At 50.5% G+C, this 25410-nt stretch overlaps 1 protein-coding gene across 13 annotated transcripts in view; it reads right to left on the bottom strand.

Moving 5' to 3' along the window:
- Nucleotides 1–25410, bottom strand: part of CDC14B (cell division cycle 14B) — a 1298523-nt gene that overhangs the window by 738121 nt on the left and 534992 nt on the right. For all 13 annotated transcript variants that reach the window (XR_011280342.1, XR_011280341.1, XM_069625680.1 and 10 more), the window contains exon 4: nucleotides 5424–5519. Coding sequence is in view for 11 of the 13 variants with exons in the window: in XM_069625680.1 (XP_069481781.1) it covers nucleotides 5424–5519 (96 nt within the window). In the remaining 2 variants the exon portion in view is untranslated. The remainder of the gene's footprint in view (nucleotides 1–5423; nucleotides 5520–25410) is intronic.

Genomic DNA, 25410 nt, shown 5'->3' with positions numbered 1-25410 from the left:
TTTACGGAGAATCCCAGGTCCATGAGAAGTTGGACGGTCCTTGCCGTGTGCTCCACAGCGAGCTCCCTCGACTTGGCTCGGATGAGCCAGTCGTCCAGGTAGGGGTAGACGTGGATCCCCTCTCGGTGCAGCTGCGCCGCCACCGGTGCGAGGCACTTGGTGAACACCCTGGGTGCCGACCGTAGTCCGAACGGAAGGGCTCTGAACTGATAGTGACGTCCTTGGACCACGAACCTGAGAAACTTTCGGTGTCCCTTTAGGATGGGAATATGGAAGTAGGCATCCTCCAAATCCAACGACGACAGGAAATCGCCCTCCTCCAGCTGACCCAGGACGTGTTGGAGGGTGACCATCCGGAACTTCTGTGCCTTGATGAATTTGTTCAGTCGTCGTAGGTCCAGGATGGGACGCCATCCTCCCGTCTTCTTCTTCACGAGGAAGTATCTTGAGTAAACTCCGGAGCCCCGAAGCCTCTTTGGGACGAGTTCGATGGCTCCCTTCCTGAGCATCGCCTTTACCTCCAAGAGAAGTTGAGGGACGTGAAGTTCTTTCCTGGCCACAGGGGGGACGCACGGGCACCTTCTTTGAAACTCGAGCGTGTGGCCCTGGGCTAGGGCGTCCAGCACCCAACGGTCGGTGGAGATGGACTCCCACACGCTGACGAAGCTCGCCAGCCGGCCTCCCACCGGGGTGCTTCGGTGGGGGCCCGACCCCACGGCCGGTTCAGTCCTGCTTCGACGAGGCTTTGCCGCCTTGACCTCCTTGGCGACGACGGCGGGGTCCGCCTGACTTGCCTCGTCCCCTGTAAGCTTCCTGCGACGACGAACGGGCCGCTTGACGGTAGGTGGAAAACCCCCCGCCGGAACCTTTGGAGGCGCCCTTGCCTCCGCCGCTCCGAAAGGGCGGCCGCCGTTGCTGGAGAACCCCAAGAGCTCGGGCCGTCTCCGTGTCTGCTTTGATGGCTTGAAGGGAATCGTCCACTGTTTTCCCAAACAGGTTGTTTCCATCGAACGGCATGTCCAAGACTCTGGTCTGCACGTCTTGACGGAAGTCAGTAGCCTTGATCCATCCACGCCGCCTAAGGCACACGCCGTTGCCCAACTGGCGAAATCCGGTGTCGGCGATGTCCGTCGCAATCGTAATGGCGTGGTCCGACGCCACCTCACCTTCCTGCAAGATCTCTAGGGCATCCGCCCTCTTGTCATCCGGTAGGAAGTCCAGCAGGGGGGCCAGTTTGTACCACAGCTTCCTGGCCTAGCGGGCTACGATAGCCAAGGCGTTGGCCGCCTTAATCGGCGTCGCTGCAGACGAGATGGCCCTTTCGCCCCAACGTATCCAATTTCTTTCCCTCGCCGTCCGGCAGGGAAGTCGACGTGGAGGCCGCACCCCCCCCCCGCTTTCTTCCTGGCCGCCGCGGAGACGACGGAGTCCGGGGTCGGCTGTGCCCGGAGGCACAAGGGGGCCGCGTCCGGGACCCGGTAATTCTTCTCGTACCGATCCCTTCTAGCCGGCATCGTGGATGGGTTCTTGAGGAGGGCGAGGCCCTCATCCCAAATATCGTCCAGTAGAGGCACGGAGAGGACCGTATTCCTATTGGCCTCGCGCCGTTGATAAAGGAAACCTTCCTTCTTCTTCTCCTCCGGGCAGAGCTGGAAGAGCTCGGATGCCCTGGCGATCATGGAGTGAAACGATCCAATCTCGTCGGGCGGGGAAGCCCGGGTGGGAGGTGACGACGGCAGATCCTCGTAGTAAACCTCGTCGTCCGTACCCGTCGCGGCCGTGTCAGTCCCCGTATCATCCCCACGAGTCGTGGACGGGGAGGAGGGCTGAACAGGGCGCGACGGCTGAAAAGGAGGTGGAGGGTGAATCATCCTTCTCTTAGGGGGAGGGCTCCCAGAAGGGCCTGGCTCCGGGTCCCCCGACGGGAGTGGTTCCTCCGCTGGTGGTAACGGCAGTCTCGTCCTTATCTCCGAGCATAAGGACTGTATAGCCAACAAAATGGCCGCCGAGTTGTCTTGCGGCGCTGGTTGAGGGGAGTCCGATGGGCGGTCAGGGGCCCTGTCGGCACCCTCGACGATATCGTCGTCTCCTGCGTCTGGATCCCTCCCGACGGGCTGGTCTTCCACGCCAACGCCGTGGCATAAGACCTCGATCAGCTCTTCCTCAGAGGTTGAGGCCGAATCCACGACGACCTCCTGCCCCCCCCCCTTTTTCTTCTCCACCGGAGGTTTCACGGGGGTCCTGTCGATGGGCATAAAAGAGGACTCCCTCTGCGGTGGCAGGGAAACTGAACCCCGAGGTCGCCACCACTGGTGTAGCCTCCACAGGCTGAGCCAGGGCCGCCGCGACTGTCTCGATAGAGGCCTTGGCCAGATGGATTAAGGCTTTCACCACCCTAGGTGCGCTCACCGCTTTCTCCTTTGGGGGGGGGGACACTGCCTCGCTCCCCCTCCGATGGGGCCTTCGAGCTCGACCGGGGCCTCTCCAGGAGCTTCGCCGGGTGCTCGGCCTTCCTCTTACCCAAACCAGAGCGTTGGCTCGTGGTTGATGGTGCCGGGGAGGATGCGCCCTGCCTGGCGCCCGTAGAGCCCGACCGTTCGGCGCTCCCGGTGCCAGCGGACTTGTGGTGCTTGGCCTTGTGTTGGACCCCCGTCGCCGGGGCGTCCTCAAAGGTCTTAGAAGACCGCTCGGATTTCTTCCTCTTCTTCTCGCCTGATGGGCTCTTCCCTTTCAGCCAGTTGGCGAGACGTTGATGGCGGTCCTTCATGGTCCGCTCCGACACGTTGCCGCAAAACGCACAGTCCTTCTCCACGTGCGTCTTGTCCTCATGTAGGCAGTAAAGACAAAAGGAGTGTTTGTCCTCCTTAAAGACATTCTGCAGCTGGCATCCAGGGCAGACCCTGAACAGTTTTCCGGGCGTCGAGCTTCCCTTCTCCTGGGCCATGTCCGAGACGGGCCTGAGAAACTTCTGGAGTCCTCCAAAAGCGTAGCTCGACGAAATCTTCACCCTTGAGGGGCGTAGACGAATCCGACACGGGTCCCCGTTGATCGGATGAAGAGTCGGTGGAGCTTGAGGCTCTTTTTGACCGAAAAAACAAAGTTTTTGAGAAAAAACATGAAAAAATAGCACTAACGCTCGAGAGCAACAGCACGAGGATCCCAACACTTGAACGTGCGGTAAAAATCTGAAGATGGCTGCCAGAGGCGGGGCTTAGGTAGAGGGCAGTCATTGGCTGTGGTCAGTATGACGCAGAGATCAGTGATTGGTTACTACTACGAAAGAGAGATCAGAAACGAAACTGATACTGGTTTTTTCTTTACCGAGGATCCCCAGCCTGACGACGGGGAATATTCATGAGCATGTGAATCCATGCCAGACCCCATGCTGGAGAAGGCTACCTTACACCATTAGACTAACTTAAAAATATGGCTACCTTACACGAATAGGCTAACTGCAAGATATGGCCGACTAACACAAACGAGCTTAAAGCAAGGTAAGGCTCCCTTACAGCAATTTGAGATTAGTTTGTTAGACAAGCACTTTATCCTATTTGCATCACTCAGCTGAAGTGTGCAATGCGTTGTACTTTACAGTTAGCTTTTGATGGGCATTAGGAAGTGTTGGGATTGCACTAGAATGCCTTTTGATCTTGACAAACTGTTCTGAGACTGTGGTCACTAATAGTGACTTCTTTGACAGTCAATAATATAAGTGGTGACAGAGCAAACAAATATTTCGATATACAATTAACCCAATTGTACACTAGTATACACTTCCTCCCCATTGTATGATTTATTTTCAGAAATGTGCATTATTTTCAACCCAGCGCTCTCAATGGCTTTGGTGCCCAACACCAAATAAATGGCCTTTTTTAAATTTATTTTTAAGATGCGGCAACAAGGCTATATTTTTTGGTGCTCTGGGCTGTAAAAACTGCAAACTTTAAGTGGTCATACGAGGTTAAAGCTCTGTTACTGTTTTGCAGAAGCAGACCTCAGTAAAACCATTGTACCAGATGGAAGATTCGCTTTGCATCTAAAACGGGCATTACTGTAGGAAGCAAGTACCTTGCTTCTCAGCCTGCAATTCTTGCGGGTTTCCTGACACATTTGTGGACCTCCAGGGTTGTGTGTTTTTTGCGGGCCAAACCTGCAAGCTGTGGCTCAGTTGACACGGAGCCCACTTTAAGATTGTTAACTTCATTGGAGGCTCATGTTCCGACACACAAGTTCAAGCGGTAATATAATGCCTCACGCTTGCTGCACACATTAACCGTATTTGGACACTTCCATTAACCTAAGTCGGCCACAATAAAATGATGGGACACAAGGGAAAGGCCAGGCGGGAACACTGATTTTGCAACATTACTTGCTTTATTATCCCCATCATTTACATAGTTGCCATGGGAGACTCAGCATTTCATACATGTGTTTTCCTTTCCGACACATATTCCAGATGCCACTATCGCCAAAACTAATTTTGAGGAATAAATGCTGCTGGATGGGGACTCAGACAAAGGGGCCCCTGAAATTGTGTGCAATTTGACCTTCACAGGTTGCAGCAGACCCGACATCTAGAATGATTATTCATGTCAGCAGCATGTACAAGGAAAATATTAAAAGACTGTATGCCAGCCAAAGAACGGTACAAATCCTCTGTGGTATGTGTAGGTCGCTCGACTGGGAACCAGCCACTCTTATTCATATGTACACGCCCAATTGCAAATAGTGGCAGGGTATTAAAAATCAAGTTAACATGCTCCCGTTCTTATTCTCTGTCTTTTCACAAGCTTTTTGTTATAGGGAGCCAGCCTGGTGTGGGGATCGGTGCGTTTAACTACAAATCGAATTTCCCTCATTACAAATGTTATTTTGATGACAAGGTCTTAAAGTTTAAGTTGATGTTACAAAAAAATGCATGACCTGCAACAACGTGCTGATTTCAGACCACGCATTGGTCTCACACAAAGCTGGTAGGTTCTGGCGGTCATTTGTCAAGAGCAGCCTTAAATGCCCCAATAAAGTTCAGGCCATAGCAAAAGGGAGAGGAGAAATCAAGTTCCCACCATTTTCAGCGATGGCCATTACATTAGTAAACACAAAACAAGCACGCAAACCAAATACATAGCGCAAAACCAACATTTCTGTAACATGCACACACCGTTCAACAAATCCCAATGCCATAAACAACACGGGGGGGGGGGGCGGGTGGTGGGGAGGAATAATGACAATAAGGAGAACGTGCATTCAACAGCAATAGATGTTGGTAAAGCAATGCCTATGGGCAAAAACATAATAACAAGTCTGAAATCCGTGTTTGGAAACTAGATCCAGCATGAAGACTTCTGTAAAAGAGCGTGCAGAGTATACATATGGTAATCAAATCACTTTTATGCCCCTGGTTAATATTTATAAATACTTACCGCGAAGGAGCCAATGAGGAATGCAGCATTTGCTTGTTTTTTGGGATCAGCCCCAGTATAATGAACAATTTTCTTCTTTGCCAACGGGAATGATGACTGCAGAAGAAATAGATAGAAAATGCAGCTTTATCGTCACTTCAAATAGTGTAAGGCTTTTTGCTCAAAAGACTTCTAAATCACTTCTAATAGTAACTCAGTGTTTCTTTTAAAGATTGACAATCTTAGAACTGCAACTCAAAGAAAGGCATTTATTGAATTCCTGCTGTGCAGGCTGGGGGGGGAGGTCCAATCCTGGCAACAGAAACCTTTTCCTGCCCACAATACAATAACATGTCTAATTATAGTTTCTCTCTGAGACAGACAGACAGACACACACACACACACACACACACACACACACACACACACAATTCTTACATTTTCCATGCTTAGCCTTTCAGGATTCCACCTTCCTTTTATTTGCACCCACAACCTTGATACCCATACGCATTAAGGCTATTCCAATATCGAACAAGCATGCCTTGTCACAGGCAAATTAAAACCTCAAATTAATTTGTGTATTATGAACCCGAACCCTGTCTGCTTTAAAATTTTTCCGATGGAAGTATTCCATCTCCTTAATTCTTCTGTTGATCCGTGCAAAAATGACCCCCTTTCGTTCTGTCTAAATATTATATCCTAATATGCTAGTTCGATGTCCCTCAACTCTCTACCCAAGCCAACTAAATTGCACCAAACCTGTTTTAAAAGAAGACCTTTACAATTTTCTGTAAGATTATCACTTCCCCGCCCACCATGTATAAACTGTTTGGCCGATATTGGTTTCCCACTTAATACAGCTTGCAGCTCTTCGTATGCCTTTCCTAATCATACTACCGTTGCCTCCGAGTACCATATTCAGTTTGCACTTTTCCGATTGTGTGCCCCTCGCTGCTCTGGTCACAAACAAGTGTCCCATCACCCAGACTTCTTTCCACGCAGAGAGTTAACATTTTTTAGATTAAACGCCAATTTAATTGCATCATTTACTTTTGCTCTTTTACAAGTAAAACAATTATTGCTGCACTCAGCCTTCTATCCACTTGACGTGTCAGTAGCACCACTTTGCCATTCATTTTTTTACAGGTTTCAAGTAAAGACTTTGTCTGAAGCGACTAGTTGGAACCCCAATTCATTTACCCTGTCCCTTATGCTGTTGTGCCATATGTATAGTGCTTGCCCATATCCTACCATATCCTACCATGTGACTGTCTTTGCCCCTATGCCTTCCCTATGCTTTTCCAATGCTGTTAGAACGCCACTGCGATGTTCCCAGTCAATCAGTCACCTCCCTATTGCTTAGCTTACCCTCCCCAAACCATTCTGCGTGCAGTTGCCACTGACGCAATACTAGATGAGCATGCAATGTACTTGCTTTGCATCAATTCAGTTCTGGCCAGCTAAGCTGCCAGGACCTAACAAAATTGTGGTAATTGGGTCTCACCGCTGTGCAGAAATAGGTGCCCTATATCGCTGGTGTTGCTGCTAAAAAAAAGCCCAAATGTCTTAAGCTGGGCAATACGTCTTTTTCAACAGTGCATTTAGTCATATCATTCGTACAGATGTGGCCGCTGTGCCCACTTACCCCCTTCCCCTTGCCAGTGCTCTGTCACTTCTACTGTTTTGATGTAGGTATTCTTTCGCGTATCCTAAATGCCCAGGAAAGAGCGAATTTGAAGAGTGCTATAAATAGTCTCACTTAAAGAGGAGTTCCATATCTAAACTAGCAGATCATTAAAGTCTCTAAACCCAAATGTTAGTGGGCAATCTACATTGACTTTAGACACTCCACCTCTTCTGTAAGCCTGCACTGCTGCTGTGGTGGAAAATCTCTTGGTAGGATCTTCTTTTGCTCCTAGTTATGCACAGAATTCTATCGCTGCAAAGTGCCCAGTCACCGATAGAATTTCTGCCGTCTTTTGTCCAAAACATGAAACCCCTAATTCTTTGCTCTGGGTTCTCCCCCAAAACTGGGCATGTAACATTGGGAAATGCTTCTATCTATCCCATGCAATAGTACCTGCTCAGCTAATTCATTTAACCTCTCAACCATGTTACTAGCTCCCAAATTAACTCGTCCTAAGGAGTCATGCCCATCAGACTCTCTCAAGCTGTCAAAAAGAAAGTGTGCCAGCCACTGTATTCCTTACATCTGGCACATGCCCCGCCTTCTGTTAAGTATTCAGCTGCAGGCTGGCGCTAACCAATATTCTCTTATGAACCCCTATGTCCATCTGGGAGTGTGCCGATTGTGCGATTATTGCATGTACCACTCCCACGTTGTTGGGCCATGTTCATACCCCATCTGTGTAACGCATACTGGAAATAGTTGCAGTGCATTAATGTTCTTGCACCGGGAAGATAGCTCCGCGGCAACGTGTGCGCCTTGGAGCAAAACCACACGAAGCAACACAAGTTCTATCCCCGGTTCCTCGCTTAGAAACCTCTCTGTGTTTAAGCGCATTATAAATACGCAACTAAGACAAAAACAATCGCAACTAAAAAAAAAAAAAACAATTCTTGTAACAGCGCCTCGATGCCGATGGGCTGTGTGAGCGCTTTAAAAATACAAAAAAATAAATAATCTGTTGCTACTTGTTAGACCTTTATATGCTATGCATCATTCACTAACTAGTTCCCGAATCCATACCTCCCATTAGCCATTGGTTTCACGAATTTCTTCACTAAGTCGTGGACTCCTGTCAGAAATTCTGCATTGCCCAAGTGGTCAACCTCCCCCTACCTCCATGTACCATTTAATTTGGGACCCATTCCCAGAGCTAACTAAATAACTCTAAAATGACAGAAAATGGAGCATCACAGGCATATCGCTCGATATATTATGCCCATTGAAATTTCAACAGTAACACATTTTTAAAAAAGCCTTCTGCTCCCAGGGCATGAGAAAATAAAGTTACTCACTGTAGTGACTACCTTACTCCTAGTCCATAGTCCCCTTTCCTCCATACTTGTGGGACATTCTGTCCTTCAGGACGGGACCAGAGCTTTTGTCAACCCCACCCTCCTGAGCTCTGCCCCGCGCATCGCTTTTCAGTCGTTTTCTATCGCCAGGTCTGCGACCATTTAAGCAATAATAGAGGATACTTCTTAGAGGGGACGGCGGGCGGGCATATGGAGGAAAGAGGACTATGGACTAGGAGAAAGGTAGTCACTACGGTGTGTAACTGTTATACTCCTACGTCCCATCCCCTTTCCTCCATACTTGTGGGAGATTCCCAAGCACTCCTCACAGGCAATACGGGTGGATGGAACTGCCTTACTGAAATAGCTTTTTAAGAACAGCCTGGCCAGATTGGGCATCGGCCCTGGAGCTCAGGTCCAAGCAGTAATGTTTACAAAAAGCTGATGGGGAAGCCCACATAGCCCCCTTGGCAATGGTTTCCCAGTGGACATACTTCTGGAAGGCAACAGCAGCCGCTTTGCCACATACAAGATGGGCATGAATGCCTTCCGGAGGTTGAAGGACCTGCATGGTATATGCATCTGAAATGCAGGAGGTAATCCATCGGGAGATGGCCTTCGAAGCAGGTTTCCCTTTCGGGTCTCCGAATGTAACAAAGTTGTGAGGAGCCCCTGAATTCAGTCGTTCTGTCAAGATAGAACTTCTGGGCTCCCCTGGCATCTAAATTGTGCAAGACTATCGGCATCTGAGGCCGGATTCGGAAAAAAGACAGGTAATGAGATAGATTGATTCAAATGAAAGTCAGTCACTGCTTTAGGTAGGAAAGAAGGATGAGTGCGGAGCACAACCTTATCCTTATGGAAGGTGAGGAACGGATGTTCCACAGACAAAGCTTCAAGCGCGCTTACTCGCCTTGCCGAAGTCACTGCAATCAAAAAATGCGACCTTCCATGAAAGGTATTCGAGATCAGCCGTAGCCATAGGTTCAAATGGTTTATGGCATAAGGCGGTGAGGACCACATTGAAATCCAATTTTGGATGAGGATTACGTACCGGTGGAAAAAGATGTAATAGACCTGCAAAGTGCCTTTTTATGACTGGGTTCGTCAATGAAAAGGAATAGCTGTCAGTGGACAGGTAGGCGGCAATAGCCGACAAGTAAGTCCTACAAGACACAACATGAATGCCCGAAGCTGCCAGATGAGATATGAACGAAAAGGACAGTGTCAATCGTAGCATGTCTGGGGTCTAGCTGCTTAGCCAAACACCAGAGGCAAAAACGGAGCCACTTGCTCCTATACTGACACCTCGTAGAGGGTTTCCTGGCCGCTTGGATAATGCACATATTGTCCTCGAACAAGTTAAACTGCGCTAAGGATTTGAATTCAGGCAACAGGCCGCCAAGCTGAATAATTGTGGGGAGGGGTGTCACATCTGCGGATCGCACTGGTGAAGCAGGTTGGGAATCAATGGTAGTCTGATCGGAGGAGACTATGAACAGGAGAGTGCAATTCGATGTATTCCTGAGCTTGCAGAGTGACCGATGAATCGGAAGTAGTGACGGGAAAGCTTAGGCCTTCATGTTGTGTCACGTAATCTCAAGAGCGTCCCCTAGGGATGAGAACCCCGAGGCCGTTCCTGGATGCATAAAGAGGAAGTTTTTTCTTCTTCTTCGTAAAAGTCACAAATAGGTCCACTTCTGTAGTGCCCCATTGGCTAAAAATGGTGGAGAGGACCTCTGTGTTCAGTTCCCACTTGTAGCTGGCCGCTGTCTGCCGGCAGAGTGAGTCTGCAGTCACAAGGACATGACCCGGAATGTGTACCGCCAGTAGCCAGTGCTGGATGGCCCATTCCCAAATCTGAACGGCGAGGTTCACAAGGGGAGGTGACTTGGTACCACCCTGCTTGTTGATATGAAACATCGCCACAGTTTTCCATGCGGATGCAAACCACACTGTTTGTGATGGACGGTTGAAAAGCTTTCAGCGCCAGAAAAACAGCCAGGAGGTCCAAATCATTTATATGAAACTGAATGTCCTGCAGTGTCCCTAGATCGAACACCTGGAGATGATCTAGTGTTGTGCCCCACCTCAGAAGGGAGGAGTTTGTGGTAATCGTCATTTGTGGGCAGGGCTCCTGGAAGGAGGCCTCCACAGAAAGATTGTTGGTCGAAGACCACCATAGCAGATCCATCATCATGCAGAATGGACCTGGGATCATCTTGGAATCCGAGTCCAGGGCCTGACACCAGGATCTCCGAAGAGCTAGCAGTAGGCCTAATTTTCAGCCATGCAAGTGGAAGAGCAAGTACACACGAAGCCCAGAGGCCCAGAAGCCTTTGAAACCACCAAGACGTCATGTGCACTGACTGGAGGAAGAGCTGACACATGGCAAATAGATCCCCAATCCTGTCCGCCGTTATGTACACCCTGGAATCGACCGTATTCCAACGGAAACCAAGGAAAATAAGGTCTTGGGAAACCGTCATGGAAGATTTCCGCCAGTTCACCGACAACCAAGATGGAACAGGAGCTGGAGGAGAGACTGGAGATCGTTCGAAGCTGTTAAGTGAACAAGGGCTGCGTAGGAGCCATTCGTCCAAATACAGATATGCATGAACACCCTGTAGCCGACGGAAAGCTGCGATGACTGACATCTTCGTAAAGACACGCAGCGCCGAGCTGAGACCAAACGGGAGTACACAGAACTGGAAATGTTCTCCTCCAAGGGAGAACCGCAGATATTTCCGATGCAGCCTCCATAGCAGGATGTGCATATACGTATCCTGAAGGTCCACTATACAGCCAGTCGCCTTTCCAAAGCGAAAGCCCGCCCGAGCGATGGACAAAACCCATTGGTCTTCGGGGATGGTCTGCCACGCCTCCAGATGAAACGAGATTCGTCCTCCGACCTGAGTCTCGTGCGACCCACCATAAGTATCAATTTGCAGATTGGTCGGCAGGGAGACTACCTGTCCCTGGAGAAGAGGCTGATGGCCGAGAGAAAAACCGACCACCCTGCCGTTGTGGTTTTTGACGGGTGCCACCAACCGGGGCTTCAGTTCTGCGTGCTCGGCGCACCCGACACCCCCTGAAGCCAGAGAAGGATTGAGACGAAGACCCTGACCTCTGTGTATAGGGGTCCTTAGCTGGGGCTTTTGCCAGGACCGAGAAAAATTTGGCGAATTGGGTGCTCGCCTTAGTCTTTGTAAGCTCCTCATCCACAGAAGAATTAAATAATTCTTTGCCGTCGAAGGGAAGGTCCAGAATTTTATCTTGAACCTCCTTCGAAAACTTTGTCGCATGGAGCCATGCCTGGCGGGAGGTGTCAATTCCCACCATTAGGCCTTGAGCTGAGGTATCTACATGGCGTGCCGCAGCTTCCAGCAGATCTTGTGCCAACACCCTGACATCCGACAAACTGGCCTTAAAGTCATCTAGCCTATCCACCGGGCTACACTCCTGGAAATCGGCCAACTCCTTCCACAGCATCGGATTAGCTGCCGCGAGCATGAGCTTGATATTTGCTTGCCGAAGTTGGAGTGCTGAGTTGGCAAAGACTTTCCTGCCCAAGGAGTCCAGAATCTTGTCTTCCTTGGACAGAATCCGAGCCGCAGCCGTCGATGTTGCCGAGTCTGGCTTGGATTGAAGCGTGGCCGCAGCTACCACCGTCGAGGAAGGGAGCGGACAAGACGCTGAGGCTATCTCCTCAGAGGTGTGAAGCCTGTAACGGGCATCAATTCTTTTATTGATGTATAGCCCGGTGTGGGGCTTATCCCAGACCTTACGGGCCTCGACCAAAATGTCCTTCTGGAGGAACAGGCCGGTGCGCTCTTGTGGTGACCGGGTGAACGCTCCCGAAAGCACTCCTTCCTGTGGAGCGGGGGCCTCAGGTATTGGAATGTCAATGAGGGCCATCATATGCAGGACTCGTTCATGAAATGCTCTGACAGAGAGGGGCTACTCATCACCATTCTGATCTGTTTGAGGGTCACCCAGCAAATCGGAAGCAGACGGCGGGACTGTCTCAGGTTTTAAAGTGCTATCCCGCTCTGCCGGTGTCTTCTCTATAGGAGAAAGCAGAGGTAGGGGAGGAAGAGCTGGAGGCGGGCCAAGAGGAAAAGGTGGCACCACCGCAGGAGCTGTCAAACCGTCAGGGTGGAAAGTGGAACAGGAAGTTCAGAGTAGATTTCCTTGAAAAGACCCTTAAAATACTCCTGCATGGGGTCAGAGTGCTTGAGCCTCTGAAATTTCCCAGAAAAATGCATCCTCTGATGAAGGTTTAGGAGCTAGGGTAGGCAGAGGCCGCTCATATGGGTCAAACCCACACAGGCTGCGAAAAATGGGCGAGATGTGTTTGAACAAAGAAAGCCAAAGAATGCCCCAAAAGCAAAGAAGTACCTGCAGACGATTGAGGAGCTATGCAGGTTGGGCAAAGAAAAAAGCACTGCAGTAATCCAGCATACCACTTAAAGCCTACAGCTACCCTCCGCACCCCCAATTATTTTTCAAGCCACTTTGGATATTCTGTAATACTACCCCTTAAGCGCAATTACACCCCACAGGAATTTAAGAATTTACAGTCTATGACTCATCAATCCATACTGTGAGTGTATAAAACCATTGTCGTGTTTTAGGTTTCTTCTTCCCTTTAACATGGACACTAAATCGAATATAAACTCGGGGCTACTGGTACAATAGGAAATGCAGACTCTGCTTGACGGCCTTGGCACTGAGGGGGTGTGCAGGTCAGAACAATGGTGAGTGTGTGTGGAATGATGAGACTGAAATGACTAAAAGAAGTACACAATGCCAAGTGTTGGGGAAGGCAGCAGGTGACCCTCAATGTTACTGCTAAGTCTGGCCATTTCAGGAAGGGTTTGGGTAAAGTGACTAAGGCAGCAGCAGGTGGATAGAAAAGTGAAGATGGACAAGCAAGAGTTTGCGCCTTGAGGTGGCAGACAGTGCCTCCAAGGCCTAGAGTCTTCTCCAAGGCCAAGTGAGCTCATAGTGATTATACGTTCAGTTGTCAAGTCTAAAAACTCCAAAAATTTTGTGTGGGGTAGAGGGAGTGCAGATGTTCGGTTGCTCAGTGAAGTTTAGAAGGGGACAATTCTGCCAGGTTTCTTTTATTGCAATGTAATAAACTGTCTGTTGCTGGCTGCTCTTCCAAATTGTATTGCGTGGGCTTATTTTATCCACACATCAGCAGTGCAACGCACAAGGTCAGTTCAACATTGGGGAGCGCCTCCTTATTCCTTCAAAAGACCAGCAACATTGCCTCTATCATGCTCTAACAAAACAAAAAAACACAGACACAGGTACAGGCAGCCTTTTGAAAAGGAGGAGCGATCGCGCTGGCTTGGGGTAATTAGGGAGCGCCATACAACCACCTGACGCCTACAATTAACAAAAATAATTTCCTACATCCTTACTGTGCACTATGTGATAGCGCGCCAAAGACAGCAATATAAGTAGGCAAACAATAGGAAGTGCATTAGCAAAAGATGCAAGAAGCTGCCCTGAGGACTTGGTAGCCATAGGGAAAAAGTAGGAAAGTCAGAGGCAGGGGTCTGCAACCCGTTTCTCCAGATGTTTTGGACTACCACACCCCACCATCCCCTCCCGAGGTTTGGAGAGCCAAATGTTGTAGACCCAGTCAAGATAGAGCACAGGTGGGGTGGGACGCTGTTCCTGTTTCCATGGCACAATGCCCTACACTACCTTTTTTTGTTGTTGTGGGTTCTAGATGGTGCTTTATCTGTAGTCCCCCCTCATGGCGGTGCTCTTTCGGCCATGCAGGCTTCGTCCATGTCTCTGCTAGGGAACAAGGATGATGCTTGCACAGCCAACTGAGCATTCTGTGAAGTAAAAACTGTTGGCTTTGCCATTTTAGACTTTCAAATGCATCCCAACTATCTTTCATTAGAGCATGTTTTTAGGGCACCAGCCAATCAGGAAGCTTGGAATGACTGTGCTAACCATAAACAGAAACACATTTTATTCTGTTGTCATCACAGCTATCGTAAATTGGTTGAAGAATATCTAAATATGTTTATAATACAGAATTACCCTATTGCAGTCTAATCACTTCCAGTGGCTTCTCATACAAATACACTTGTACTAGGAACCCATGGCATCAATGGCTCCTTTTTTGTACCCAGTTTCCAAACTAATGAGGCCGCCAAGTTTACATTAGATCTAGTCTTGCTCTTACAGGTGGTGCCGGATTCTATCCACCTGGCACCCAGCGCTTCTTCAGGGGGACATTTAGAGACTCCATTTACCACCGAATAACAGTTTTAAAAACACAAAATGCCTCTGCTTTCACTTTTCTGATACAATATTGCATCAAACAAATGTGTCCCATTCCAGGTTTTGGGTTAATCCAGCAGATACATTCTCGTAGATGTATGCTTTTCAAGAGGCAAAAGGGGTGGATGAGGGATGTTAATTGCATTCACTAGCACCAGGCTGCTGGGAGCTGAAGATGGACCTTGATTACACTCAGTTGCTGCAGACATCTGAAAGGTAGAGTGGCCTTGATTGCACACAGTTGCCTCATGTTACAATCTGCATCAACAAGCGTTGCTATGGTGTGGAAGAGCTATCACAGGCAACTGATACAGTGGAAATGGAATTGATCAACTGCCTTCACTGGGAGTTTCTGTTTTGTCCTTCTGCGATCAGTTTTTGTCCCTTTCCTTAAAACCCCATTTTCTTTTTGAATCTTTTTCATCACTGCTTTATGCAGCATCTTAAATCCTGGTTTCTGAAGCGTCTTGTCCCGTGGAGGTGCTTTGTTCAGCTTCCTGTTCTCCTGCATCAGCTGCTTTGGGCAGCACCGAGTCTTCCTACATCAACAGAAATCTCTTAATTGTACTGCAGTTTGCGAGCCCTCTCACAGATACCCCTTCCGGTATTGCTACCAACGATGTTTGTACATGCTGACCCTTCTGCAGGACTCTCTCCGCCCCTCCGAGAGCACCAAGACAGAAAATACACTTGATTGTCGAGGGCTTGAGTGGAAAGGCAGGTGGAACCCACCGTAAGGATGGGCAGAATGCCAACAATTCCATCCTCAGCTGCAAAAAAACAAAAATGTACAACGAAGAAAGACAGTCCCTGGCCCTTTTCACCACTACCCTGTATCCCATACTACCAGTGAGTAGAGGACAAGCATGGATAAACCTACTGATGTTTCGTTTCTTACCATCCACTGTTATTGTCCATAGGTCAGGTAACTGCCCAACAAGTTTTAATACTAGACGCACAAGACCTACTACTGAACCTGGGAACAACAATGGCGCAGCTAACGAACAAGTCCCAAGAAGGTTCCATGTAATGTCCCCTCAAAAATATCGGCATGCAAAAAAATATCGTGGAAAAAAAAATTGTGTTTTTTGTGGGGACATTATTACATGGAACATGCAGGGGACACACCCGCAACCCCCAACCCCTTTTTTATTTTTCATGGGGAGCGGGGGACACCCCTGCAACCCCAGCTGCCCCTGTCCCTATATATATATATGGTCTCTTATATAATGTCGCCACAACATTTTCCCAGCAACATTATATACATACATATAGGGATATTATTACCTGATACCCCCAAGGTTCCATGTAATAATGTCCCCTCAAAAGTATCACAATATTTTTGCGGGGATAATAACACATGGAACCTAAAGAATCCATGCAAGTCCGTCGTCAAGCAAGGCATAGGACGCAGGGACCTACCCGGAAGACAAATTACAGGAATGGTGATCCTTGGTACTCACAAGAAACAAGAGGTGTAGGGAGTCCAAAAGAAAAAGGAGATTTGCTTCAGAAAAGGTCTTCCTTCTGGAGTTCAGTCAGAGTGGTCGAGTCCTGCTGGAAGCCAGAAAGAGCTACAACGATGCACTGAATCCAGGGGCAATCAAAATAAAAAGGTCAAAACACCAAACCCAAAATCAAGTCGCCAAGTCAATCCAGAGGAGAGCAAAACCATGTCCAAAAATCCAGGTAAGCAAGATGCACAGAAAAAATGCCACTCAAGAAAAGCGTTGAGAAGCATCGTCCATCTTCCTCCATGGCATTAAATCCTTACGACACTGAGGATTTCCAGGTTGCATGCACTCTGATTGGCAGAACAGGCTGATGTCAAGTTATTCGTGACGATGCGGCTGCCGTGCCTCATGGAAACTGCAGGTATTCAACAAGGCCACTGCCCCAATCTCCATGGAAACGGCCATTCGTTGCGGCACCACACTGTACGGATGCTGAGTTTGTCTGTGGCTTTCCCCCTAAAAATCGCTCCTGTATAGCTACAAACACCCTATGTGTCTATGAGCTATTCCTACCTTACAGACCCCGACCTATATTTCTATGAACATCTTGTTTGTCTGAGTTTCCCCTGCCAGGTCTTTCTTTCTTCTGTAAGGTCCTTCCTGAGTTTCCCCAGAGATCCAGTATATTGCTTTGCTGTGTAACCTTTAGTGTGCCACTGTCATTGTCGTTATAAGTATTCACTGGGTTGGCACCGACATTTTGTCTTGTGGTTAGTGCTTTGAGATTTCTAATATTTCTAGAAATTCTAGGATTCAGAGTTCCTTTGCCTGCTTCCTTGGTAGTCCCCGATATATGTTCTGGATCAGTCCCCAATACCGGTTCTGATTCGTGCCTCAAGATTCTTCTCTGTTGGCATGCCTATGAGACCTATACGTTGGCACATGTCAAGCTCCAGCGTTTAGCCATTGTTTTCAGTTTGTGCATGTTTCACGGTTTCCCACCCCCCATCTGTCCTGTACCTGGTTATTTCTGTTCACTATTTTTTCCACCTGCATTGTGTGGTGGCCAAGATCGGGGCCCTTCGGCATCAGCTTCAGTTTGCAGCAAATAAGGAGATCAGACACAGACTGGTGGTAAACCAAGCTTCTTGTATTAGATGGGAAATACACAGCATACAGAGTGAGCAGCTGATAAGCAGGAAAACACCACGGAAAAAGCTTCCAAACAGTCAGCACAATGAGCTCGCTAGGGACCACCCCTAGAGCGTAGGTTATATAGCATATCATAAGCCATTACTAAAATATTACATCACTTTCACAATGAGGGGTGTTACTTGGCACGATATTGCAGACATTTGGCAAAAACTGTTGACATCTCCCTTATGAAGCAGCCTTGCAGGGACATCGAGTTGTATTATGGATAAGCAGCATTCGCAGAAACTGTACTGTTATATCCCATATATGGTGCTAAAGCTATACTTGTAGAGAATAATCAGAAGAGAAAGTCTGACGTGTCATGATCATGTCTGGGGTGCTGCCTGCAGAGGGAAGATCTGAGACCTACAAGTATATGAGCGAGGCTAATGTAGTCTACCATAGTATAGTAGAACATAATCCTAGCATAACGTAGCATTGCATAACACTCCTGCCACATCAATTGCATATTGGTCCAGTGTTGTGCCTCAGTTCCGTATCCTTATGCAGTGTGACCCCTGGGATGACCTCAGTTAAGACTTGATAAGGGAAAGACATCTGTTGCCTCCGTCTCTATGAGTCCTACATACCTCAATAGATGGTCTCCAGCTGTACCTTTAAACTGGATACAACCATCTCTAACCGCTGCATGGTGGTTGTTAAGACTAATCTGCTTGTATCAATCCTAAACATGACTTAGCCTATCACCACCTGGGAGCCGGGTTGAAGGCTAAAGGTAGCACCTTGTATTGGCAATGGAAGACCCTGAATCGTTGTCAGGAATGATGTGGCTGCCTCCTCAGGACGCGCAGACCAGCGTCCTTCAGATCCAGGGGGCAAATCCAGTTTCCCCCACCCAGGGCCACCAGAGGTGGTGGAACAATCCTGAATTCTTGCAGAGGAGGGGAGAGATGGAGGGAGGACTAGTCCAAGCCAACTCTCAGGCCAGCCTGACCTGCATCTGTATGTGAAAGCCCTGACCTAAAAGCCCGAACCTCGCTGGGAGGTTGGGACTCCTTCCTCCGCCTCGTTCTCGACGAGCGGCCGGGCTGTGGTCGCAGAGTTGCTGTGCCGCCTGCTGGAGAGGAGGGGGGGGGGAGGGAGGTAGCGGTAGGTGGTAACACCTGGAGACTATAGAGAGGATCCAGGGGTCCGAACAATTCTAGTGCCAAAAGTGCGTGAAAGGCAAGGCTGCCCCTCCCCGGAGACACGTGGCCTCGGAGAGGTGTGCCAAGCCCCTTTTTCCCTCTGAGGCTGTTGCCTCAGAGGGAAGACCCCCTTTTTGTTGTTTCCTCCAATGTGGACTCAGAACGTTCAGGTTGTCTGGACCTCTGCCCTTGGAAGCCTCGGAACCTGCCAAACGCCTGCCCCTGTTGGAGCGGAGCTGCGACTGGGTGAGGATCTGGACGTGGCCTTTGTAAGAATAGATAAAACCTCACAGTTTGCGAGCTGCCCCTCCTTTTATCTAATTCCTCAGAGGTGGAGTGGAAGAGGTCCCTGCCCTCGAATGGTAGGTCCACTATGCGTTTCCTGGACACCAGGATAAAGCTTAGCAGCATGGAGCCAGGCCATCTTTCTCATATCCAAGGCAATGTGGCTGGCCCGGGCAGAGGCATCGATGTGGGCCAGGGAGGGCTCCCTAAGGCCGCACGCTGCCAGCTTGGATTCTCCTAATCCCGCCTTGCGGTGCGCTTGGCTCTCTAGAGTGCGGTCAAGGGTACAACGAAAACCAGAGTGTCCCACCCCATCTGCCTGTACCCCAACTATGTCGGTCTGCATCAGGATCCCCGTTTTGGGAAGGGGTTTAGGGAGAGGACTTCTGCGAAGACCCCCTCCTCTGGCTGCTTTACCTAGAGCGAAGGAAGGCCCAAAGACTGCCAAACCTGCAAGGCGTTCATGGAAGGCCCTGTCTGAAGATGGCGTGTCGGGGTCCTCCTCCTCGTCCGTGTCCGCCAGGCTCGAGGGTCCGGAGCTGGTGGAGGAGTGCTGGGTCCTGTGAGCTGCTGAGTGGAGACCAGAGCTGGTGGCTGCTGTGGAGGCTGGTGTGAAACCTCCTGTACTGTGGGTGGCAGGGAAGCCGGAATCAGAGGAGCCGGCTGGGGCAGCGTTGTCCCACTGAGGACTGTGGTACCAGAGCCCTCTGAGAAATGACTATGGGCACTGGTGGGGTGACCTGAGGGAGCATGTCCCTGATGGCATCCCGGAGGATGGCCACCGTCCGGGGGGGTTCGCCTCAGTCCTAGGAACCCCTCGAAGAACCAGGAGATACAGGTGGGGTGGCCGCAGGCTGCTAGAGCCGGGGCGTACACTGCCTGGGGTGCAGGAGGAACCTGCCCTGCTGCTGGTTATGCTGTAGGCCACATATCTGGTGGACGGCAGTCCCACCTTGTGACTCGTACCTCCACCCACTCCACCAGAGAGGGGATCGGGCGAGCGGCCATCATGTTTGGCGCGGCAGCTTTTTGTCGAGCTGCGTGCCAAAGTCGAGGTGCCTGGCTCATCGGACCCTGCCCCGTCCAAGACGCCTGGTGTTGGAACATAAGGCCTATCCCGCACCTCAGGCCTAGACCTGGAAGGTGTATTGCCCTAGGTGGAAGTGCCGGTAGTGCTGCGTGAAGGCGCCCCCTTGGACAGGATGCCGGTAGTAGGGCGTAGCCCATCGGGAATAACCCCGGTAAAAGAACCTTGCGGTCCATCAGCACAGGCACCGGGAGGAACCGGAGATGCCCTCGGCCGTTAGGCCCGTAGCTAGACTAGCCTCGGTATGCATGCCGGTGTTAGAGCCGAAAGGGCCCCTTTCGGACGGGTGCTCCCTTGGGAGAGGAGTCGCCTTTATGGGGTACGATGAATAGAGGCCCTACCGTCGGCCTCAAACAATGTGGACGGAGTCCTTTAGGTCCTCCGGAGAACTTTGGAAGAGCTCTTTCCGCCTAGGCTAGCCTGTTCATCAGTGCCGGTGGTGTCAGTGCTTCGCACACGGAACAACCTTCCCAGATGTGGTCAGGGCCAGGGCAGCGGAGGCAAGGGGCATGGGGGTCGGATGTAGCGGAGAGCCCCTAGCAGGATCGAACCTGCTGAAGCCCGCTGAGGTCAACATGCACCAGGGAGGAGCGTGGCGTCGGAGGACCCAGTACCCGGTTGAAAAGAAAAAGACAAAAGATAGAAGAATATCCAGGGAAGAGCGCGTGATATTACATGGCCGAAATCAAACCCAGGAGCGCTGGTGAAATCGTCCTGCTCCCATCGGCATGGAAAAGGGGACTGAGGAGTGGCACCGGGGGGACGGAGTAAGGCGAGTACATGCTCCCAGGGCCGTGCCCCTGCGCGTCTCTAAATTTAAAGGGGAAGATGTTGTTTTCTGGGGAAAAAGGTTCCATCTCCCGTACCTGGCGAGGGACGCCCTTACAGTATGGAGGAAAGGGGATGGGACGTAAGAGTAGTTTAGGTATGCATATACATGGTGACCCTGGGCCCTAAGAAGGGCTGCTACTGCATTCATAAGCCTGGTAAAGACCCTGGGGGCCGGGTTGAGGGCAAAGGGTAGCACCTTGTATTGAAAATGAAAGCCCCTGATCCTGAACCTCAGGAAGGATCGATGGGGTTGCCAAATCGGGACGTGCAGGCATCCGTCCTTCAGGTCCATGGAGCACAGTGTCTCTGCAATAAGCACTGGGGTAACCATCTTGAAATTTTAAAGCGGAAGAGAAAGGTTCAGGGTGGCAAGGTCCAGCACAACTCTCAGGCCGGCCTGGTTCTTTGTGTGTATAGTGAAAATTCTGGAATAGAAACCCATGCCCCCCCTGGGAGGCTGGAACTTTTTCCACTGCCTGACTGTACAAGCGCTTGAATTTCCACCAATGAGTTGCCGTCCCAATCTGTGTGAGTGGAAGAGAGGAGGGAGTGAGGGCGTTACCAGTAGGCATTAACCCGAGGACACTACTGATAGGATCCAGGGGTCCGCGAACCTTATGCAGCAGTGCTCTGCGTTAAGGGCAAGCCTGCCCCACACCGAAGACACGTGGACCTAGGGGGGGGGGGTATCATGCCTTTTTTCCCCTCCAAGGTTCGGGCTGAGGAGGGGGACTGAAAGAATCCCTTATTCCCCACCTTGTGCTGTTTACGGCGGTGTTGACTCTGAGATCGGTCTGGCTGCCTAGACCGTCGTTCTTGGAAGTTCCGGAACCCGCCAAAGGCCTGGCCCTTGTCGGGACGCTGGTGCATTGGACTGTAGGTCTTGGGCGTAGACTTCGTGAGGATGGATAAAGATTTCGCAGTCTGGGAACTGTTCTTATCCAGTTCCTCATCCGTGGTGGAATGGAAGAGGTTGCTACCCTCGAACGGAAGGTGAAATATGCGTTCCTGTACGTCTGGGTTGAACTTGGTAGCCCGGAGCCAGGCCGTCCTTCTCATGTCTGTGGGCCACCATCTTTGCTTCTGCCAGCCCAGCCTTTAAGCGGGCTTGACTGTGTACCGGAAGTTCCGGCAGCAAGTCAGCTATTTCCTGCCAAAGCCAATGGTTAACATCTGAAGGATGCTGGCCAAAAAGATAGCTCAGCCGGTTGAGCGTTCGATCTATGCATGATCTGTCGGTTGCAGGTTCAAATCCTGGCAAGGCCAATTCAGCCTTTCATCCTTTCGACATTGATCAAGGAGGTCCGACTTCGGTTTGGTGATATTTGTGATAAACATGTTCTATGTACAGCACTTTGCCAAAAGCGCTAAATAAATAACCATTTGACCATGAGACTGGATATAGAAGGAAGTAAAAGCTTCAGGAAATTAGATTTTCATTAAACATCAAAAGACAATTCTGCTATCGTACCTCAAAAGACAATACAATTCTTGTTGCTTTACTACATAATTGGCTATGTTTTCAACATTTAAATATATAAAGGAGAGATCAAATGGCCAGAACTTGAGAAATAATGAAAGGTGTATTCTGTCACAATGCAGAAAGCTGCCGCATAGTAATGATTACCATACCGATTTTTGCACAAGTCGGCTGGATGTCGCATACATTTTATTCTTGCAAAGGAGAAAAGTAATTTTTACTCTCTTGAAAACACATTTATTATCGAAGTTTAAAAATAGGGAGTAAAATACTCCCACCTCAAAATCTTATCTAGAGCACTGACCGCACCTCCATATAGTGAATTTTCCCACTCTGCATCTCCATCCCTCTCACTGGCCAGTGTTGTTCCAGTCAGGGTGGTAAAGGTGCAAGATGAAGGGATGAAATTATGAAAGGCTGAATAGAGAATTTGTAAAGGGGGTTGGACGCTATCTCAAACTGACATGTAAACTATGAATACTTAGCTTGGTTATGTAAAATAATTACCCCTCTCCACACCCCAAAGCGTATATAGAGATGGAACAAGTTACTTACCTGTAACTGTTGTTCTCCAGCATGGGTCTGGCATGGATTCACATGCTCATGAATATTCCCCGTCGTCAGGCTGGGAATCCTCGGTAAAGAAAAAACCAGTATCAGTTTCGTTTCTGATCTGTCTTTCGTAGTAATAACCAATCACTGGTCTCTGCGTCATACTGACCACAGCCAATGACTGCCCTCTACCTAAGCACCGCCTCTGGCAGCCATCTTCAGATTTGGAAGCACGTGAAGTGGCAGTATGACCAAGTGAAGAGCCGCAGAGGGGTAGGCGGGAGGGTTCGCATGTGAATCCATGCCAGACCCATGCTGGAGAACAACAGTTACAGGTAAGTAACTTGTTCCTTCTCCAGCATGGGGTCTGGCATGGATTCACATGCTCATGAATAAAGAATACATAGCAGTACACACATGCACAACCACGGGAGGTGGCAAAGGCTCAACATTAAGCATCACATAAACTCAACATTAAGCATCTTACCTCCTCACCAGGCTCACCTCAGGCGAACAGGTTGCGCAGCACTGCTTGGCCGACCCTGGACTCCTCCCTGGAATCCCGGTCGACGCAGTAGAATTTCGTGAAGGTGTGCGTCGACCTCCACGTAGCAGCCCTGCATATGTCCAGCAGGGGCACACCAGATAGGAACGCCGTGGTAGCTGCGATCGCTCTGGTGGAATGGGCTCTCGGACGGCCAGGCAGCGGTCGGTTTGCCAACCGGTGGCAGCACATGATACAGCCGGAGAGCCATCTGGAGATGGAAGCCTTCGAGAGAGCCTTCCCCTGATTGACAGGTCCAAAGTTCACAAAGAGTTGTGACGTCTTCCGAAAACCCTTCGTGCGGTCCACGTAGAACTTCAGCGCTCTAGCTACATCCAGCGAGTGCAAAGTCCTCTCAGCCGGCGACGAAGGCGACGGGAAAAACACAGGTAACACCAAGGGTTCGTTGAGATGGAAGTCCGACGGTACCTTGGGCATGAAGGAGGGGTGCGTCCTGAGCACTACCCTCGTGTCGTGGAAAGTCAAGTACGGGGCCTTGCAGGAAAGGGCCTGGATCTCTCCCACTCGTCGTGCGGAGGTGATGGCCACAAGAAAAGCTGTTTTCCACGATAGAAACTTCAACGGGGCCGAGTGCAGAGGCTCGAACGGAGGTCCCATGAGCTTGGTCAGCACCACGTTGAGCTCCCACGCCGGGGCCGGAGCCTTCACCGGCGGGAACGATCTGAACAGTCCCTTCATGAACTCTTTCACCAGACGATGAGACCACAAGGACGTCCGGCCCGTGGTTCTGGTGTATCGGGAGATCGCAGCAAGATGAATCTTGATGGACGCGTGTGCCAGACCAGCTTTGGCCAGCGTCAGCAGGTACGGCAGTACTTGGGGAGCCGTAATCCGTAGAGGGTTAATCTTCTGTGCGTGGCACCAGACAGAGAACCTCTTCCACTTGTGTTCGTAGCATTTAAGAGTCGAGGACGCCCTGGCCTTTGCAAGAACCTCTCTGCAATCGGCCGGTATGTCGTATCCTCCAAACTCTAGCGCTGCAGGAGCCAGGCCTGCAAGTTCAGCGACTTCGGGTCGTGGTGGAGGATGGCGCCTCCTTCCCTGGAGAGTAGATCCGCGTCCGCCGGCAGCTTGATCGGCGGGGACGCTGACAAGTCCAGAAGGTCCGGGAACCATATCTGCCTCGGCCACGCAGGTGCGATGAGGATCATCCTGCACCGTGACCTCTTGAGCTGGTTGATGAGCCGGATTAGCAGAGGCAAGGGAGGAAACGCGTAGAGGAACAGGCCCTCCCAGGGGAACGAGAAAGCATCGCCCATGCTCCTCGTCTGGGGAAACCTGCTGGCGAACCTCCGGCACTTGGTGTTCGTCGCCGTCGCGAACAGGTCGATCTGGGGTGTGCCCCACCGTCGGAAGAGGCGATCCACCAGATCCTGCCGTAGCTCCCACTCGTGGCACGAGCGCAGCTCCCTGCTGAGTGAGTCGGCGATGGTGTGTTTTATCCCTGCCAGATGAAACGGCACCAGAAAAATCCCTTGGGCGACGGCCCAATGCCACAGGTCCTGCGCCTCCTTGGACAGCGCCGGGGACCTGGTTCCGCCCTGTTTCCTGATGTAAAACATGGTGGTGGTGTTGTCGGTGAAGATCCTCACCACCTTGCCCTTGAGGGACGGAAGGAAGGACCTGAGGGCCCAAAACACTGCACGGAGCTCCAGGACGTTGATATGTAGGGACTTCTCCGTCGGGAGCCAGAGTCCCCTTGCGTGCAGATTTTCGGTGTGCGCTCCCCACCCTTCCAGGGAGGCATCCGTGGTCACAGTCTCCTGGTGGGCTGGGGTCTGCAAGTCCATGCCCGCCGTCAGATGCGCGCGGGTGCCCCACCACCGTATCGCTCGTCGGAAACTCTCGTCGAGCTTGATCCTTTCCTCGAAGCTGCCCGTCGTCTGGATCCAGCGCGCATCCAGGAATTCTTGCAACGGGCGCATCCGGAGCCTGCACATGGGAATGAGGTAGATGCAGGAAGACATCATCCCGAGGAGGGACTTGATGGACCTCACTTTGGCCGCGTCGGCCACCAACATCCGTTGCACCTTGCCCAAGATGGTCCTGGTCCTCTCCTCCGACGGGGAGGCCAGAAGGGACACTGTGTCGAGCCTCGCTCCCAGAAACAGTGCA

The sequence above is a fragment of the Ambystoma mexicanum genome, chromosome 6p (assembly GCF_040938575.1).
Source record: "Ambystoma mexicanum isolate Mex_15411 chromosome 6p, UKY_AmexF1_1, whole genome shotgun sequence".
NCBI classification, from domain to species: Eukaryota; Metazoa; Chordata; class Amphibia; order Caudata; family Ambystomatidae; genus Ambystoma; species Ambystoma mexicanum.
The sequence above is the reverse complement of the archived record's forward strand: the minus strand, read 5'-3'. Positions and strand labels throughout refer to the sequence as shown.